The sequence below is a fragment of the Myotis myotis genome, unplaced genomic scaffold (assembly GCF_014108235.1).
Source record: "Myotis myotis isolate mMyoMyo1 unplaced genomic scaffold, mMyoMyo1.p scaffold_m19_p_20, whole genome shotgun sequence".
Classification (NCBI taxonomy): domain Eukaryota; kingdom Metazoa; phylum Chordata; class Mammalia; order Chiroptera; family Vespertilionidae; genus Myotis; species Myotis myotis.
Window position 1 is genome coordinate 15,577,716 of NW_023416325.1, and position 18,234 is coordinate 15,595,949.

Genomic DNA, 18,234 nt, shown 5'->3' on the forward strand with positions numbered 1-18,234 from the left:
AAATATATTTTTTTATTTTTATTGATTTCAGAGAGGAAGGGAGAGGGAGAGATAGAAACATCAGTGATGAGAGAGAATCATTGATTGGCTGCCTCCTGCACGCCCCCTACTGGGAATCGAGTCCACAACCCGGGCATGTGCCCTCGACTGGAATCGAAACAACTGGGACCCTTCAGTCCCAGCAGTCCCACTGAGCCGCACTGGCTAGAGCTGCACTATTTATTAACAACCCCAGTGAGGATAAAGGTGGTTAAGAATCAGTAATGCCTGGCACAGTGTGAGGCTCACAGTCGGTGCTCAGCAGACATCTATTGATTGAATGAATTAATAAACGCATACGTGATCTAATGATGACTTGTCTGTAGAGGTTGGCTTTTTGTTAGAGGTCTATTCAGGTTTTCTATTTCTTCCCGAGTCAATTCAGTAGTGTCTTGCATCTTTAACACTCCACAAAGCACAGGACAGCCCTTAACCACAGTGCATCATCCAGCCCAAAATGTCAAGAGTGCTGAGTGTGAGAAGCTCTGCGTGAAAACAGCCCCATCCCAACTTCTTTCCTGTCATCAACTTATTGAAGAGACCAGGTCAATTGTCCTGTAGAAAGTTCTACTTGCTGGATTTGGCTGATTGCTCCTCATGGTATCATTCAGCTTGTTCCCCTCGCCCCTGTAATTACTGAAAACCAGAAGTTAGGTATAAACATAGGTGAGACATTTGAAATCCAAGAAAAGTAACTTGTCAAAGGCCACTGAGCCAATTGGTGGCCAACTTAAGCCTCTCACCCAGTGCTCCAAGCCACTGTCCTTTGGGCCTGGGGTAGGAGGTTGGGGGAAGACCTCCCAGCCCTCCGGCTGCTCTTTGGAAACTTGTCTCATGCCCTAGGAACGAGCCCTGTTTTGAAGCACACCCCTCCCCACAGGTCACCATGAACTTTAACAAGATGCTGACCACCAACTCTAAGCTCCGCAAGGAGATTGAGGACCTACGGTTTGAGAAGGCAGCTTATGACCACGCCTACCAGCAGCTCCATGGGCGCCTGTTAATGCAGAAGAAAATCATGAATGAGGCCATTGAGCAGTCCGCTCAGGCCTATGAGCAGAGGTGGGCTGAGGGAGAGACCCTCGGGGGAAAGAAAGGTCTCTTAGACCCCTGCTGATCATCTAATGTCCTACTCTGGGCCACCGCTGCCTCCTGTGCTTATGTGTTGAGGAACCTTAAATCATCATCATAACTCTAAGCGCTGACTGTGTGCCTAGCCTGATGCTAGGTGCTTTGGGGAATATTTCAGTCCTCACAAATGCCATAGGAGTTATACCCCCATTTTATAGGCCAGGAAGTGGAGGCTTAGAGATGCCAAAATACCTGAGATCCAGATAAATGGCAGATCTGAGATTCAAAGCTCTATGCCATATTATCTCCTTCAGGTGCCCCTGCCTCTGGTCCTAGGGGTCTCTCTTAGTCTCCCGGCTTTACCCTCACAGGGCCAAAAGACATATAGTTTAGCAGTGAAGAGCACAGGTTTTGGAGTCAGTGAGGTCTGGGTTCGAATCCTGACGCTAACACTACTATATTGTCGTAGGACCTCTTTGGGTGGTAGTGAGGATTAAATAATTATATATGTATTAAGGAGTGGCTGGGACATAGTAATTGACAAGTGGTGATGATGATGATGGTGATAATGCTGATGATGGTGAAGGTGATGATGGTGATGTGTGTTCTGGTGGTGATGAAAGAAGAAGAATTTCCTGGGGGTGGTCTAGACTTGGTAGCTCCTGTCATTCAGGTAAAGAGGGCTGCTCCTCCACTCCCTGATGGAAAGAAGTGGTGGTCATTGGCAGAAAGGCCCTATGGGCTGGCAGGGAGAGGGGAGGATCCTCTGGACACTCAGGTTCTGTGCCCCCTTCACCCAGACTGGAAGCCACCGCCCGAATGGCTGCCATGAAGGATCGCCAGCAGAAGGACATCTCTCAGTACAACCTAGAGATCCGAGAGCTGGAGCGTGTCTATGACCATGAGACCAAGCTCAAATCCTTCCTGCTCATCAAGCTGAACGATCGGATGGAGTTCGAAGAGCAGGCCAAAAAGGAAGGTACACTCTCCTGAGGCAGAGGGACCAGATGGTAAAGCAGGCTGAGAAGCTTTAGCTTCAGCCCAGCAACCATGGAGAGCCACAGCATGTCAAGGGCTCAGGTGACCAGAGGTGCCTGGAAAGAGCCTTCTAATTGCCGCATGGGGACCAAATCAGAAAGATAAGACTGAGTTCAGGAGAGTAGGAGCTGTTGCAGGTATCCAGGCTGGAGAGAGCAAGGTTTAGAGAACTTTCTTGGTTCTGACTTCATGAATCCGCCAAGTTCTGAGCCTGTCTCAGGCCCCTGTCCCCAGGGCCTCCTTGAATTTCGTCCTGCTCAAATGTCTCATCCTTTGAGAGGACTTCGCTGACCATCCAGCTTCCCGTCACAGCACCTCCATCCTCAGGCCACAATGGTAGTTACTGGATTTCTTTTTCTTTTTACTTGGCTCTCTTCTTTTTTCCTGATTCCCCCACCAAAGCTCCATGGGGCAAAGGTTTTGTACTCACAGAGCCCCACTCAGTGTCTGGCACATAGTAGGTGTGCAGTTAAGATATTTGTGAAGCAGCTAAGGAGTGAAGTTCCTGCCCCATCTCCTGGGAAAGCCTAACGTCCTCCCCAAGGCACAATAATTATAAACACAGAACGCATCTCTGCTGGGCACTGCACTGAGCACCTTCCTTTTCACACTCATATCACTGGCTTTTCCTTTCTAGCTCTCAAGCCAAAGAGGGCCAGGAGGAAGAGCAAGGGTGAGAGTTTTGAGAGCTACGAGGTGGCCCACCTCCGGCTGCTGAAGCTGACAGAGAATGGGAACGTGAATCAGCTCATTGAGGAATTTCTGGCCAAGGAGGAAAAGAACTTTGCCCGGTTCACGTATGTCACAGAGCTCAACAATGACATGGAGATGATGGAGAAGAAGACCGAGAAAATCCAGGTCAGAGCCATTCTTTACAAAAAAAAATTTTTTTAATTGATTTCAGAGATGAAGGGAGAGGGAGAGGGAGAGGGAGAGGGAGAGGGAGAGGGAGAGGGAGAGGGAGAGAGAGAGAGAGAGAAGAGAGAAACATCAATAATGAGAGGGACTCATTGATCAGGTGCCTCCTGCATGCCTCATGCTGGGGATCAAGCCCGCAATCCGGGTATGTGCCCTGACCAGGAATTGAACCGTGACCTCCTGGTTCGTAAGTTGACACTCAAACACTCAGTCACTGAGCCATGCCAGCTGGGCAGGAACACTCTTCTTTCCTAGGCCTGAGACCGGCCCGCCCCCACAGCAGCCTTACCCACTGGGGGCTCTTTGGAACACTCTTCGAGATGCTCTGCAACAAAAAGGGCCTCAAGGGCAAATCAACTCAGGAAACACTACATTTCCCCCAATGTCCTGCCTGCATTTTCAACCTGTCTGGAATTGGTATTTGCCTTTCAATTGATATACACACTTAACGTGGCCATGTCCCCTCACTCCCAGTGACACCTATTATCCATGTCATGTTTTATAATCCAGGGTTCAGTAAACTATAGCCATGGCCAAATGTGGCCTGCAGTCTATTTTTGCATAGCGCATGAGCTAAGAATGGTTTTTATATATTTAAAGGGGTATAACAAATAAGAATAATATATAAGACAGACCATGCGTGGCCTATAAATCCTGAGAAATCTATCTGGCTCTTTGCCTCAAAAGCTTACTGCCTTCTGTTAATCAGCAGCTTCACAGAATTGAGAGGAGATGGTCAATTCATCTTGGAGAGACTTGATGTCCATGAGCATAGTAAATGCTCTGCCAAGCCCTTTGGTGAAGAAACCTGGTTGCCTTCGTTGAGTCTGTCATTTCCCAAACTTAATTGGCTCTCTGGGCTACTTATTCCCCAGAGCATACCTAAACAGCCTTTGGGATGTCTACAAAGGGTAGAGTCTAAACTCAGGGTGACACTCCAGGCTCTTCAAAATGTAGCTTCAACCTGCCCCTGCAGGCTCCGCCCCCATCACGACCCCCAAGGCTCCCTCTGCAGCTGCCAGACCCAGCTGTACCATGCATTTCCTTCCCCAGAGGCTTTTCTTGTGCTGCTTCCTCCTCCCATCCCCTTGCCCTTCTTCTGATGAAATACTGCACATTAGTCCCTGCCCTGCACAAATGCATCTCCTCAGGGAATTTTTTCTTCCCTCTGAGGTCTCAGTGTTCTGTTTATATGACTAGAGGAACCACTTTCTTTTGTAATGGCACTGTTTCCTGAGTGTGGGGCTTGTGTAAGTAGATCATAGCTAGAATGTATAGGTGGAACTTGTAATTTACCAGCGATGAATTAATTTTAATGAGGATTAGGAAAAATGTAGCTTGCAGAGCAAACTTGTGACTTGGATATTATTAGTGTGATCAGTAATAATAATGGTAAACAAATAATGATCAACATGTTAAAATAAAGTTTGGTTGAATTAAAGACTATTCAGAGGTAATAGTAGGTTGATAGATAATAATAGTATAGGTGGCATGCAGAAATGGCAGAAATGTAGGCGGTTGTATCAGTTAGGGTTGTCCCAGGAAACAGATGGCATGCCCCAAATGGGTAAATTGAGGTGATTTTTTTAAAAGGGAGTATTTACAAAGAAAATTAAGAAGGGAGAATGCAGGACCAGCAAGAGGAGAGGGGTCCAGAACGGGTGAGGGGAGGGAGCAGTTTCTGGAATCAGGAGCGAGGTGTGTGGAGAAGAAAGCTGTCTGTGTGCCCTTCCTGGAGGGATGTGGCCAAAGTAGTGACCTGCCAAGGAGTGGGGAAGTACCCCCAGCCTCACTCTCCTTCTGCCCTGTAATCTCCAGCTGATGTCTCTCATTGGCTAGGCCCAACCCAAGCCAAAAGGCAGGAAGGTAGATTCTGGGAGAGATGGAGAATGTCCAGCTCACAGTGTATTCCCTCTGCATTCCTGATGCCCAGGAAGCCCCCCCCCCCCCGCCCCCACACACAATGGAAGGCACATTTAGTAATTGGTTCCCAAACAGTAATTGACCTTGACCTTCCCATTCACCTTGAGGTGCTCTCCTGTCCTCCATTTGCCACACAGACTGCCTCTGGCACTGGGACGAATGTGTCTGATGAAGATGGCCAAATTCTCACCCTTTCTGGGCCTCAGTCTCCTCATCTGTAGAGTGACTACTTGCACTAGAGCAGTAGTTTCCAAGACTTTATAAAAGAATCTATAGAACATTTTTGTTTAAACTCAGGTTCTGAGGAAACACCAGTAGAGAAAACAGATAAACTGATGAAAGGGGTGGAGGTGGATGGGTGATTGGAGGAGGTGCCTGAGACTTAACCTTTTGGCTTTCTTGTGGCATCTCTGCTCAAACTAGGGCTTAGGTAAAAAAAAAAAAAAAAAAAAAAAAAAAAAAAAAAAGTAAAAACAAATAGGATTCTAACATCTGCCTTCACCCCTACCTGGAGGGTTGTGGTTAGAGCGATGGGTAGGGCTAGTTCCCCAATAGGATGTATGCAGCTTTCCTTTTTTCTGCTTGGTCTCCCCCACCCCCATATTAAAAAATGTATTAGCTGCTAGCATTTAAAAATGAAACTCTGGGTTTCTGATTTCTCTTGGAAAGTCAGATTTGACAACTCCTGCCCACTTTCGCGCGGGAAGCTTAGTTCCCTGCCTCTATCATCCCCCAAGCCTGCCCTCTTTCAGCCAGGCCAGCTGGGTTTGAGTTTGCGATCTCCCATGTAGATGCTTCACCACTCCCCTCTGGTGGCCATGTGCAGCATTGCAGGGATGGTCTTTGAATACAAAGAGATCTGAAGGAACATGGAAGGGTGGTCTGGGAGTTGGCAGGACCCCGAATCCTTATTTTCCAGGAAGGAGCACCTTACTAGTCCCAGTGGGGTGACAGAGACAAGCCATAGAGAGGGATTTGAGGAAACTGACCTGGCCAGGAAATGGTTCCCCAACAGAATTGACCTAGATCTTTCCCATTCCCCACGATGGTACTTACTCTTTGCTACACAGCTTGCCTCTGGCATTAGGGCAGGATGTGTCCGATGAAGATGGGGCAGGTCCTTGCCCTCTCCGAGCTTCAGATTTTCCATCTGTAGAGTGATGTTTGCACCAGAACAGTAGTTTCTGAGCTCCTTTTTGAAGTTACCGAAGTGCCTTTAGGGGCTTAAATAGAGCTGCAAATGCTTGTTGAATAAATCCTGAAAACTCTGCTTTCCAATGGGAAGGCTTAATATGTTAAAAATATTAGAGAAAGATATGCTCATTATAGAAAATTTGGAAACTACCTAAGGATAGAAAGAATTTTAAAAACCGCCCATTATTCCATTGCCTAAACACAATCATTTTGAACTGTTTTCTTCTGATCTTTTTTGGTGATGCTCTAAAAATGTAACATAGTTATTATCACATATTATGCATAAAGTTGTATATTATAATTGAAAAAGTGTTCTTTTGGGATATTTGTTCATCCGGCAAGTTATTTGTTAAACACCTTCTATATGCCAGACACTGTTCTGGGCACTGGTAATATGTCTGTGAGCAAGGTTTCAAAAAGCTCTTCCTTCATGGAGCTGCTTTTCTGCCAGGGAGAAACAGACAAAAAACAACAAGCCCAACAAACACATAACTGATAGAGTTTATTAGAAAGTGAGAAACGTGTATAAAAAGATACAGTGGAGCATGTGAAGAGAGGGATTCTGGAGTCAGGTGAGGGCATGGCCATTGAGAAGTTAAGCTTAATCAGACTTGTAGGTGAGGGAATAAGCTGTGCAAATCTTTGCGGGGGGGGGGGGGAGGAAGGGGCGGGGCGGGGATGACTATTCCAGGCAGAGAAAACAGCAGTGCAAAGGTCCTGGGGCAGGAGAGTGCAAGCAGTCTAGGGTGCCTGGAATGGAGAGAGAGAGATGGGGTGGGGGCTGAGGTTTGAGAGGGGAGGGATGCTATGGGTTCTGGGCAGAGTATATTTCCAGAAGAGTTTTTGGCAGTCACGCTGAGAAACAAGAGCCGTGGGAGAGTTCTGGGCAGAAGAGGAATGCCACCTACTCAGGTTATGTACAAAAATTGGAAATACTAAAAAGTATAAATGGAAACCCCAAATCAAGAAGCATCCCATTACCCGGGCATGGCATTGGTTAATCTTTTTGGAAGATTTCTTTTTGGGTTACTCTTTTCCCTTTAAAGATGGGAAACATAATCTACATGCCTGTGGGAAAATGTAATCCAAGACCATATAAAGTTTCCAGGTGATTCTGGTTCATGTAAGTGCTAGAGAGCCTCTGCTTGAGGCTGCCTGTCCATTACAGTAGCCACTCACTCCATGTGGTGATTCAGTTCCTCAGTGGCACTAGCACATTTCAAGTACTCAGTACCCATGTGTGGCTGGTGGCTGCAGCACTGGATGATGCAGACAGGGCATTTCAACCATCACAGAAAATTCTATTGACCACACTGTTCTAGACACTTATCCAGGAAAAAAGAGCCATCCACCCTCCTATTCTCGCAATGTTTTATTTTTGTTGTTGTTGCTGACTACTGTAGTATTCTTTTTAAAAAAATATACGTTTTATTTATTTTAGAGAGAGGAGGGGATAGAGAGATAGAAACACTGATGAGAGAGAAGCATCAATTGGCTGCATCCTGCATAACCCCTACTGGGGATCGAGCCCGCAACCTGGGCATGTGCCCTGACCGGGAATTGAACCAGTGACCTTTTGGTTCATGGGTTGACACTCAACCATTGAGCCACACTGGCCGGGCCCTCACCTTTTTTAAATTAGGAAACCTCCACGGCCATAAGAGGGGCTCAGGGGTTCTGGGCTCCTTGGATTGGATAACTTAAATCCTCACAAACTCCTTGAGGCACAGTCTGATTTCCAGGTGTGGCAGGGAGGGGAGCACCTCCTTTTTTCATGGTCTGGTTTTTCTCTCGAGCAGAATGAGATCATCCACTTGCAATCCCAGCAGAAAATGTCTGATGATAATGACATCTCTGTCATGAAACAGCTGGAGGTAAGACCAGGATGGGAAGGAAGGGACACAGGAGTTTCCGTTGTCTGTCGTGTGTCTGTCTGTCTGTCTGTCTGTCTGTCAGGCAGCCTGTCAGTTGGTTCTCAGGAGGAGTAAGAAACCTGCCCTGTGACTCTCTACTGGCCTGAGTCACATCTTGGCAGATCTGACCCTTTGTCACAGGCAGCCTCTGCTATCGGTATTGCTGCAGAATTTTGTCCCTAGGGCCACTGTGTCCATTTAAAGAGTCCCCCACTTCAGGAAGCCTAGCCCAGGCCCTTGCAACTATAAATTTATCCCAGGTTGGCAAATTGCAGACAGATATCTGCCTCAGTCTTTTTTCTCTCCCTTGTCCTGGCTGTAACCTGTTCTCAATCAATAATAGTTATTACAAACATATCTTGAGCAAGTACTACATACCAGGTATTAGGCTGTGCTTTGCTTACACTCTCATTTAATCCTCACAGCGGCCCTATGAGGTAGGTGGAGCATTTCACAGATGAGAAAACTGAGGTTCAGAGAGGCAAAGTCACTTGACCAACATCATGGAGCTGAAATACTGTATGAGCTTTGCGTTGTAATAGTATTTAGCTGCCAATAACACAGACCCAAAATAACTGGGGCCTAATCAAGATGGAAGTTTATTTACTTCCATCAAGTTAAGAAATAAGACTGAGGTCATGATGTCATCAGGGACCCAGGCTCCTCTTTTTTGTTTTGCCATCCTTAGTGTGTGGCTTACATTCCCAAGGATGCCTCTTAGTCGTGAGGATGAGTATGGCTGCCGATGGTCCAGCCATAACATGGTTGAGTCAGCCAGCTTGAAAGTTCTTTCCCAGAAGTCTCAGCCAATGACTCCTGTGTTTGCACCTCACTGGCCATTCCTATTGCCAAGGAGAGTTTGGAAATACAATTTTTAGCTGGGCACATGGACACCCTAAATACAATCAAGGTTTTGTTATCCAGATATAAAGGGAGAATGGATACCAGACATCTGCCAAAGATGTGAATTCAGACAGTTGGCTTTAAAGCCCTCGTATAATCTAATGGTTTCTGGCCCAGGAACTGTGTTCCTAGCTCATTTCCCTTCTCTTCTCTCGGGCTTCTTTCTGTTCTTGGCATATGCACCTGGTAGACAGCTATGGCGGTGCCATTCTCTAGTGAGCCACTGGGGGGAAGCAAAGCACACGATGCCCATTGAGCTGCTGCCGCTCAGAGGCCTTCCCCAGGAGTCCAGGTGTGAGGAGTTTGACTTCCAGGCAGGACCCAAGTCCAAGGAGACCCTTCCCACGCTGGGCACAGACTTACAGTCCCATGTCCTCGGCTTTGGGTCACCCAACGTCCAGGTGCTTTGTTGAGGTTGGGGTAAGTGCTGCTCTGCATCTCTGAGCTTTGAAAGGCTTAAAGGCAGGGCAGCTTAGGGAAGCTGGGCTCACCAGGCAACCCCAAGCATCTCTCCCACCATCAGCTCTTAGTTCGTTTGGCATTAAAGGGCCTTCTGGAGGCTTTTTCAAATGCAAAAACAGGATTTGTCTTAATAGCCCCCCAGCTTTCTTAGTTCTGCTTCCATCTGCTCTATTCTTGGAGCCTTGCCACACACCTTTCATTTTGTCATCTCCAGCCCCTCTGGGAGAAAAGGTGGGGCCAGTCTTTGATGGGAGGGTTTTGCATAGGAGTTAAGCAACTAGGCCTCGGAAACAAATGCTTGGCTATAACTCTCAGGAAAGTCACTTCCTAACTGTGTGACTTTGGGAAAGTGATTCAACCTCTCTTAGCCTCAGTTTTAACACCTGTAAAGTGGGGGTAATAATTGTTCTCACTTCATAGGACCGTTACTATCACCTTGTTACTAATAATTGTACAAGTGAAGAGTTGAACCCAAGGTCAGGTACTTAGACAACTTGATACAGGAGAGCTAAAAAGAAGTTGACTTTTCTTCTCTGACCTCAATATTCCTCATCTGAAAACTGGGTCAGTGTTGTGAGGATGAGTTGAGATGATGCGTGTAAAATGCCTGGAACCTTTTAGGTGTTGGACACATATTGTCACTGTCACAATAGGCTTTTTAAAGAAAATGTAAACTTTTTCAAAAATATATTTTTTGTTGACTTCAGAGAGGAAGGGAGAGGGAGAGAGCGCTACAAACATCAGTGATGACAGAGAATCATTGATCAGCTGCCTCCTGTATGTCCCCTACTGGGGATCGAGCCTGCAACCCAGGCATGTGCCCTTGACTGGAATCGAACCTGGGACCCTTCAGTCCACAGGTAGATGCTCTATCCACTGAGCCAAACCAGCTAGGGCAAATTGTGAACTTTTGATGCACCTTTAGAAAGAGAGGGCAGCTCTTGCTTAACTATGAGAAAAATGCAGTCCTGGGCACTGAACATTCTAGTAGCTAGGACAGGAAGCTGCCTGGTGCAGTGGTTGAGAGACTGTTGGAATCCTGGCTTCCCTTTCCTGGCTGTGTGTCTCAGAGCCTCAGTTTCTTCACCTGGAAAATGGGTGTGCAGGGAGGGTTGACCCCTTGGAATAATGACCTGGGACAGAGCCCTGGGGAACGGGGTGGGTCCTTACAGGGTCCATTTTACCTTTGCAAGTTGAGGGCTCAGAGGGCGATGCTGGAAGCGTTGGAGCACTCAACCGAGTGCAGTGATTCTCAGCCTGGGCTGCAAGTCAGAATCACCTCGGAGGCTTTGACATTCCCGATGCCCAGGCTGCACCCCAGACCAGTGACTCTGAATCTGACACTGGGGTCTGTGCAGCAAATACATATATTATATATTTTTAAATTGATTTCAGAGAGGAAGGGAGAGGGAGAGAGAGATAGAAACATTAATGATGAGAATCATTGATCAGCTGCCTCCTGTACGCCCCCCACTGGGAATTGAGCCCTGACCTCTTGATTCATAAGTCAAAGCTCAACCACTGAACCATACACCAGCTGGGCTACACAGCAAATATTTTAAAGCTCCGAGGTGATATTAACTTGAAGGCAAGATTGCGATCCAGTGGAGGTTCTTAAACTTCGTTGGGCGTTAGAATCACCTGGAGGTTCATTAAAACACAGGTTGCCAGGCCACACCCAGAGCCTCTGGTTTAGTCTGCACTGCAGCCCCATAACTTGTATTTCTAACAAATTCCCCATTGAAGCTGAACTGCTGGTCCTGGGACCCCACTTTGAGAACCACGGGGCTCCAGCAATGTTTTAGCCCGTGAGTGGTGAAATTAGTTTGTTGGACTGCAACCAGCATTTAAAAAATAATGAGACAGAATAGAAAAGAAAATATTAGAACACACAATAAGAATATTGATTTGTGAAACTTTAATTTCATTTGATTAGATAATATATATGAATACACACACATACACATACATATGTAGGTAGGTAGGAATTAGGCCGCAAATATAAAATATATTTCTTTCTGTGGGCTATAATTTTTAAGTCACCAGCTTTCAATGAAAAAAAAAAACCAAAAAACAACTAACCCACGCCCTAGCAGGTTTGGCTTAGTGGATAGAGTGTCGGCCTGTGGGCCAAAGTGTCCCGGGTTCGATTCCATCAAGGGCATATACCTTGCTTGCAGGCTCCTCCTTGGCCCAGGCCTGGACCCTGGTTGGGGCTCATGCAGGAGGCAACCAACCGATGTGTTTCTTTCAGATCGATGTTTCTCTCTGTCTTTCCCTGTCTCTTCCACTCCTCTAAAAATCAATGGAAAAATATTCTCAGGTGAGGATTATTAAAAAAAACACACTAACTAACTATCCAGTACACATGTAGCTATACATACATTATGTATACAATAAAATTTACATTGAATAATACTTATCCTATTACCTGCAATGCATTCTAGTATTTTTCTCTTTCTTTTCTGTTCTACTCCATTTTTAATGCTGAGGCTCATTAATTGATCTTGCACCCCCTTCGAGGTTTGAAAACTTGCAGTTTGGAGACCCTGGCCCCAGAGGGTCCTGAACCCTCATCCCCACTGAAAGTCTTTAGGGGGGGCTGACCCCAAGGTGGCAGCCTGGCTGACCTGGGGTGGGAATCTGGGTCTGCCACCAGGAGAAACTAAAGAAGACCACGGAGGAGGCAGATATGTATGAGAACAGCTACAAGGAGATCCAAAAGACCTTGGAGCAACTCAGGAGTTCAGTGGAGGACCTTTTTAAGAAAATAAATTGTGATTCCACCAAGATCCTGGTGCAGTTAGGGGAGACAGGGAAAGTCACCGATATCAACCTTCCACAGTACTTGGGTGAGTCAAGCTGGGGCCCGTTAAAATCTTAGGAACCATTTCCAGAGCTTTCTGTAACCAGGCATGAGGACTTGTTCTTGTTTGTTTGTTTGCTTATTTGTTTTTGTGGCAGTAAGTCTGGTGGTAAAGCATGTGGGCACTAATGCTCGCCTGCCTGGGTTCAAATCCTGGTTGTACTCTTATAAGCTGTGTGACTTTGGGCAACTTTCTGAACCTCTCTGTGCTTTAGTTTTTTCATCAAAAGAAAGAAAGAAGTGATCTTTATTAGGGCAGTACTGCCAGTTTGTTGATACTGAATTGTTTCTTCGATGCATCCACAATCTACCACAGTCCCTGGCTTAGTAGGCATCCAATAATCATTTGTAGAATGAATGAATGACTCTGGAGACTGCACGGGGCTATGTAACACAGGGGAAAGGGCAGCTCCCCCAACCTAGACAGATCCGGGAAACATTCCTGCAGGTGGCAGGGCCTGACCTGGGTCTTAAAACTCCAGTAGGGGTTATTCAGGGAAGGTGTAGTGAAAGCATTTTAGGCAGAAGGAACAGCCTGCCTAAATGAGCAAGGCCTGAAGTCTGAGACAGAGAGAGCACTGAGGAAAAATCAGTAGTTTAAAGCAGGGCAGGCCCAGGCTTCCAGTTTTTACTGTAACCCAATGTTTCCCAACCTTCTTTTTATTATCACCTTCTAAGGAGCCTTTTTAGATATTCTTTCCCTGACTGCCCCATCCTCATAAGAATTTAATACTGTTGATACACTAAATTATAAAAGTATAAAGTATAAAAGTATAAAGCACACATATACATGCAGAACATAAACAGATATAAGGATAGCTGTTTATGTCTTGTATGCGTGCTTTATACTTTATAGCAGGAGGGGAACCTTTTTGTCTGCCCAGAGCCATTGGCCATTAGATATTTATAGCATCATTCTCGGGCCATACAAATTATCAACTTACTAGTAAGCATTAGCCTGCTATATTCGGTCATTTAATTAACTCACCCCTAATGCTTTGGCCGTGCCAGACCAAATGATTTCACCCATGGGCCACACATTCCCCACCCCTACCTTATAGAATCAGTTCACTTTTTGCCTCTCAAGAACCAAATTTTACCTTTTTGGGGTGATACTGCCCCCTTAAGAATGCATGGTGTAACCCAAGAGAAAGCCATTGTCCATATAAGAGCGCACGGCAGCCCCCACTTCCTATTACCTCCCTTCCTCTCCAGCGGGGGTGGGGGGGCACCACCCCGAGATTCCCCTCTTGGTGGTGGTCTTGACCGCCTTGTTTTCCCCCAGCCATTATTGAAAAGAAGACCAACGACCTGCTGCTGTTGGAGTCCTTCCGGCGGTTCCTGGATATGGAAGAGGCCGACACCGAGACCCTGCCGACCTTCCACAACCCTTTCTGGGACAGCTCTGCCCTCTTCAAGATTGCAGAACCCATGAAGGTCAGCCCCCCAGTGCTCAGGGCTGACCCCTTCAGTGACAGGCTGGATGAAGGTGAGTTCTCTTTCTACCCAGATCTGCCCAAGTCGCTGGGTCAAGGCTCCTTGGAAGTCTGCAGTCAGGAGAGTCTGCAGTGTTGAGCCTCAGTTTCCCCCTTTTTATGAGCCCATCGCTTTCATCCGGTACCTTCTTGGCTGTGGCCACTTGACATGGTTCCCTTAGGGATGCTTCTCCCTGTGGCCCGATGGCCTCACCGCAGATCCTGACGTTTAGTTATCCTGGATATATTTTAAAATCACAACTGTTTTATGACCATTTAAAATGAATCTTAAGCCCTGGCTGGTTTGGCTCAGTGGCTAGAGCAGCCGTGGGCAAACTACGGCCCGCAGGCCGGATCCGGCCCATTTGAAATGAATAAAACTAAAAAAAAAAAAAAAGACCGTACCCTTTTATGTAATGATGTTTACTTTGAATTTATATTAGTTCACACAAACACTCCATCCATGCTTTTGTTCAGGCCCTCCGGTCCAGTTTAAGAACCCATTGTGGCCCTAGAGTCAAAAAGTTTGCCCACCCCTGGGCTAGAGTGTCAGCCTGCAGACTGAATGGTCCCAGATTCAATTCCAGTCAAGGGCTCGATCCCCAGTAGGGGACGTGCAGGAAGCAGCCAATCAATGATTCTCTCTCACCATTGACGCTCCTATCTCTCCCTCTCTGAAATCGACAAAAATACATTTAATAAAATAAAATGAATCTTAAGATATCCAAAATTTCCAAATTGGCAGATTAGGGGCTCACAAGATCTCATCTCTCACCCTCACCCTGTGCTCTTGAGTCTCACTCCATAACCCACGACCTCCCTTGGTCCCTCCCCATCCAGAAGCCTTCCATTTACCTTCCTTCCTTTCAGAGTTCATGATGCTCCCCTTCATGGCAAGGGGGGTGAGGAACCAGCCCTTCTCCCTGAATCTGGGGAGGGGAGGGCAGTTTGGCAGCATGTATGGGAAGCCTGAGAAGTGGATACACCCCTTAAGCCTGTAATCTCACCTGTGGGAATTGGTCATCCAGGAAAAACGTATTCGGGGGTCTAAGATGAAGGTGGTAGGATATTCACTGCAGCCCCAAACTGGAAATGACTGAAATTCCCACTCATTAGAGATTGGCTAAAGAAGTTACCATTCATTCCACATACAATGGGCTACCACACAGCCACTAAAAAGAATGTGATGGTATATAATATATCTATATATTCAGTGGTTCTCAACGGGGGGGGGGGGGGGGGGGAGGTGATTTACTCCTCAGGGGACTTTTGGCAATGTCCAGAGATACTTTTGGTTGTCACAACTTGGAGGAGGGGATACTACTGGCATCAGGGGCCAGGGATGCTGCTAAAATCCAACAATCGTACAATGCACTGGACAGGCCTTCATAATCCTGATATATATGATGAGAGAGAGAGAGAAGAATAAGAATAAGAGAATAAGAATAAGAATAAGAATAAGAATAAGAATAAGGCCGAAACCGGTTTGGCTCAGTGGATAGAGCGTCGGCCTGTGGACTGAAAGGTCCCAGGTTCGATTCCGGTCAAGGGCATGTACCTGGGTTGCGGGCATATCCCCAGTAGGAGATGTGCAGGAGGCAGCTGATCGATGTTTCTCTCTCATCGATGTTTCTAATTCTCTATCTCTCTCCCTTCCTCTCTGTAAAAAATCAATAAAATATATTTTTTAAAAAAAGAATAAGAATAGGAAGAAGGAAGAAGAGGAAGATGAGGAGGAGGAGGAGGGAGGGAAGTTGAGAGGGAGGGAAAGAGGGCAACACCTTGATTATGCACTTGAGAACAAAGAGAATGTAGAGGCAACTTATGGCAGATATTTCTGGGTGGTAGTTTGCAGAGAACTTTACATTTCTGAGTTAAACATTTCTGTATTGTTTAAGTGTTGTTTTTTTTTGGAAATTTTTGTGTGTTGTTTTTTTTTTACAAAGACCTGTGTTACTTTAGTAATCAGAGAAAAAAGTAGATTTTGAAAATGCTGCTCCTCCTCTCTGAGCAGCATTTCAAGTGTGCAGGTATGCCAGGGACGGATGGAAAGACCTGCCAACACGCATGCGCACGTGTGGGCACGCCTTCTGTTCGATTTAGCCGAGGCAACCGAAACTTAGCAGGAGTGAAAGCTGGGTCTGGTGTCAGCCGCCTTAGGACAGCTTCCCTTGGCCCTTTGAATTCCTGAAAGAGGTGGTTTGTGGGCATAGATGGCAAGGTCAGGTGTCTGCTCCTGTGTTCAAGGGAATGCTGATAAATATTGGCTTCTCTTAGCTCACTCACCTCTGTGGCTCACATGTGTGAATTAAAAGAGGCACCCCCTCTGGGCACATTAATTAGAAAAAGGTGCCCTTTTTGGGTACATGTGGTTTGGCAATCTAGTAGGGGCTGGATTTCAGCCCATTCATTCATCATTCATTCATTCATTCGTCTCCACCTGGCATCCTTGTGCTGTCTACCTCCTGGACAACGGCACAGGGGTGGCCCTGTCTCCTTGAGATTAAACCAAACTCACCTGGGAGAAAACAGCAGTTACTGTCCGGGCATCCCTGAGCAGTACATCCCTGCCTATCCTCTTCCTCCCTGAACCTCAAGAATGGTCATACTCCAACCCCAGCATTGTGGGGGAACCCAAAAAAGGCTTGGACATTCTTGCCTTGGGCACCCACGAATGGGGCAGAGAGGCACTGTCCCTGGGAGGGAGGTGTGCTGGGTTCGACTTTCAAACTCTTCATCCGAGTCTCACTTCTGGCGCAGTGGACCAGCCCCTGGACCACGACAGCCTTCGGCAGATGGTGCTCAGCAACAACATCGCGAGGGACTCTCGATATAAGGATTTACAGCTCGACAGCATTCCTGAAAAGGGGGACGACCTGAAGCCCAAGAAGAAGGTAGTCAGCATCTGACATGGGTGGGGCCGCATTTGTACCGTAACCCGAGAGAATAAATGTTTTGTTCTGTAACCCCACTGCCCCTTCATACTCACTGCTAGGAGACTAGGGCGCTGGGAGCACCCGGGAACAGGGTAGAGGAGCAGGAGGGGTTGAGGTCTAAAGCCCGCACAGGATCCAAGAGCTGTGTGAGGCCACCATGGCCCCTGAGAACCTGAGATTGTGGTCAGCACAGGTCCCCCTTGTCATGTCAACTCGGTGAAGCAGGGACGAGTAAAGTGTAGGGGCCAGTGGGGAAGCCAAAATATTGATCTTCACGTCGCAGAATCACATGGGGGTGCAGCAGCCATTCACAGGCAGGAACTGCAAGCCACATAACTTCTGTGTCTCTCTCCCTGCCCTCCTCTTTCTGTGTGTGTGTGTGTGTGTGTGTGTGTGTGTGTGTGTGTGTGTGTGTGTTGGGTGAACGTATTACTGCAGAGCTGTGTCCAGGGCGTCTTGCCCTGAAGCACACGCTGCACTTGAATGCTCTGAGCTGGGGCCCCTCCCAGGCCTTCCAGGGACCTGGCTGTGTTTCTGCAGGTTCTGGGCATGAGGCATGTGGGTCATTGCAGTGAGTGGGACATAGTGGGGCGCCCTGGATCCTTGCCTACCCAGTTTGCTGTTGACTTTGAAAGGGGCCCCATTTCCCGGCAGCCCAGGCTGAGGTCGTCATTCATGCTGATGGGGCTGCCCCTGAGCTCCTGCAGGTTATTCTTGAGCCTTGAAGACTCTCTCCAGCCTGGCTCTTCTGACTGCCTGGACCCTGTCATTCCTCTGGGTGGCTCCAGCTGCCACTCCCACCCCCACTTTCAGCTCTTGGCTCCCATCCCATCATTCGCTTGGGCTGTGTCCCGAGTTCTTGGGATTCTCTTGAAAACTTACGAGGGTCTGACGTTCATTCCTCTTCTTCCTGAAAGGCATCTGGGGAACAGCCATGTGTTTGGGGAAGGGGCTGATTTTAGCCCCAGGATGAGATGAGGGTTAATCATGTGACCCAGCTCTGCCAGTCAGAGCACTTCACCTGTTTCAGGGTTGGTTAGATACCCCAAAGGCCCTCTTCTGGGATGGTGTGCAGCTGGGAGAGATATGCCTTCTTTCCAGGAAGATTGCTGAGGGAATGGACAGGAGCCGTTTTGCTACCTTTGAGAGCCCAGCAACAGGAAAGAAAGCAGTGCAGGGGACAGGCCTCCTCAAGTGCTGATGGCACCTGTGAGCTCCTGGATGCAGCTATGCCTGAGGCCCTTGGACTTCTCAGTTACGTGAACCCATTTGTTTCCTAAGTTGGTATTCTCACAGCTAAAATAGACCCAAATGCTTTAACAATGACTTTGATCACTCAAAATCAAGAATCAATTCATGCCTAGGCCTAGTTCCTGGACCTCAGAGTCAGAAATCAGTACCCATTTTCCAACTTCCTAGAGAGAAGTAGACAAGTTCTACTTTATCTCAAATTAGAAATTCATCTCTTACAATGAACAGATGTGATTTTTTTTTTT

The 18,234-nt window shown here is 47.1% G+C and overlaps 1 protein-coding gene across 1 annotated transcript in view; it reads left to right on the forward strand.

The window, feature by feature from the left end:
* Nucleotides 1-16,711, forward strand: part of CCDC63 (coiled-coil domain containing 63) — a 28,818-nt gene extending 12,107 nt beyond the window's left edge. The window contains exons 6-12 of the mRNA XM_036354239.1: nucleotides 920-1,101; nucleotides 1,911-2,089; nucleotides 2,786-3,006; nucleotides 7,983-8,057; nucleotides 12,121-12,313; nucleotides 13,613-13,816; nucleotides 16,563-16,711. Of these exons, the coding sequence (XP_036210132.1) occupies nucleotides 920-1,101; nucleotides 1,911-2,089; nucleotides 2,786-3,006; nucleotides 7,983-8,057; nucleotides 12,121-12,313; nucleotides 13,613-13,816; nucleotides 16,563-16,711 (1,203 nt within the window). The remainder of the gene's footprint in view (nucleotides 1-919; nucleotides 1,102-1,910; nucleotides 2,090-2,785; nucleotides 3,007-7,982; nucleotides 8,058-12,120; nucleotides 12,314-13,612; nucleotides 13,817-16,562) is intronic.
* The last annotated feature ends 1,523 nt before the right edge of the window (nucleotides 16,712-18,234 follow it).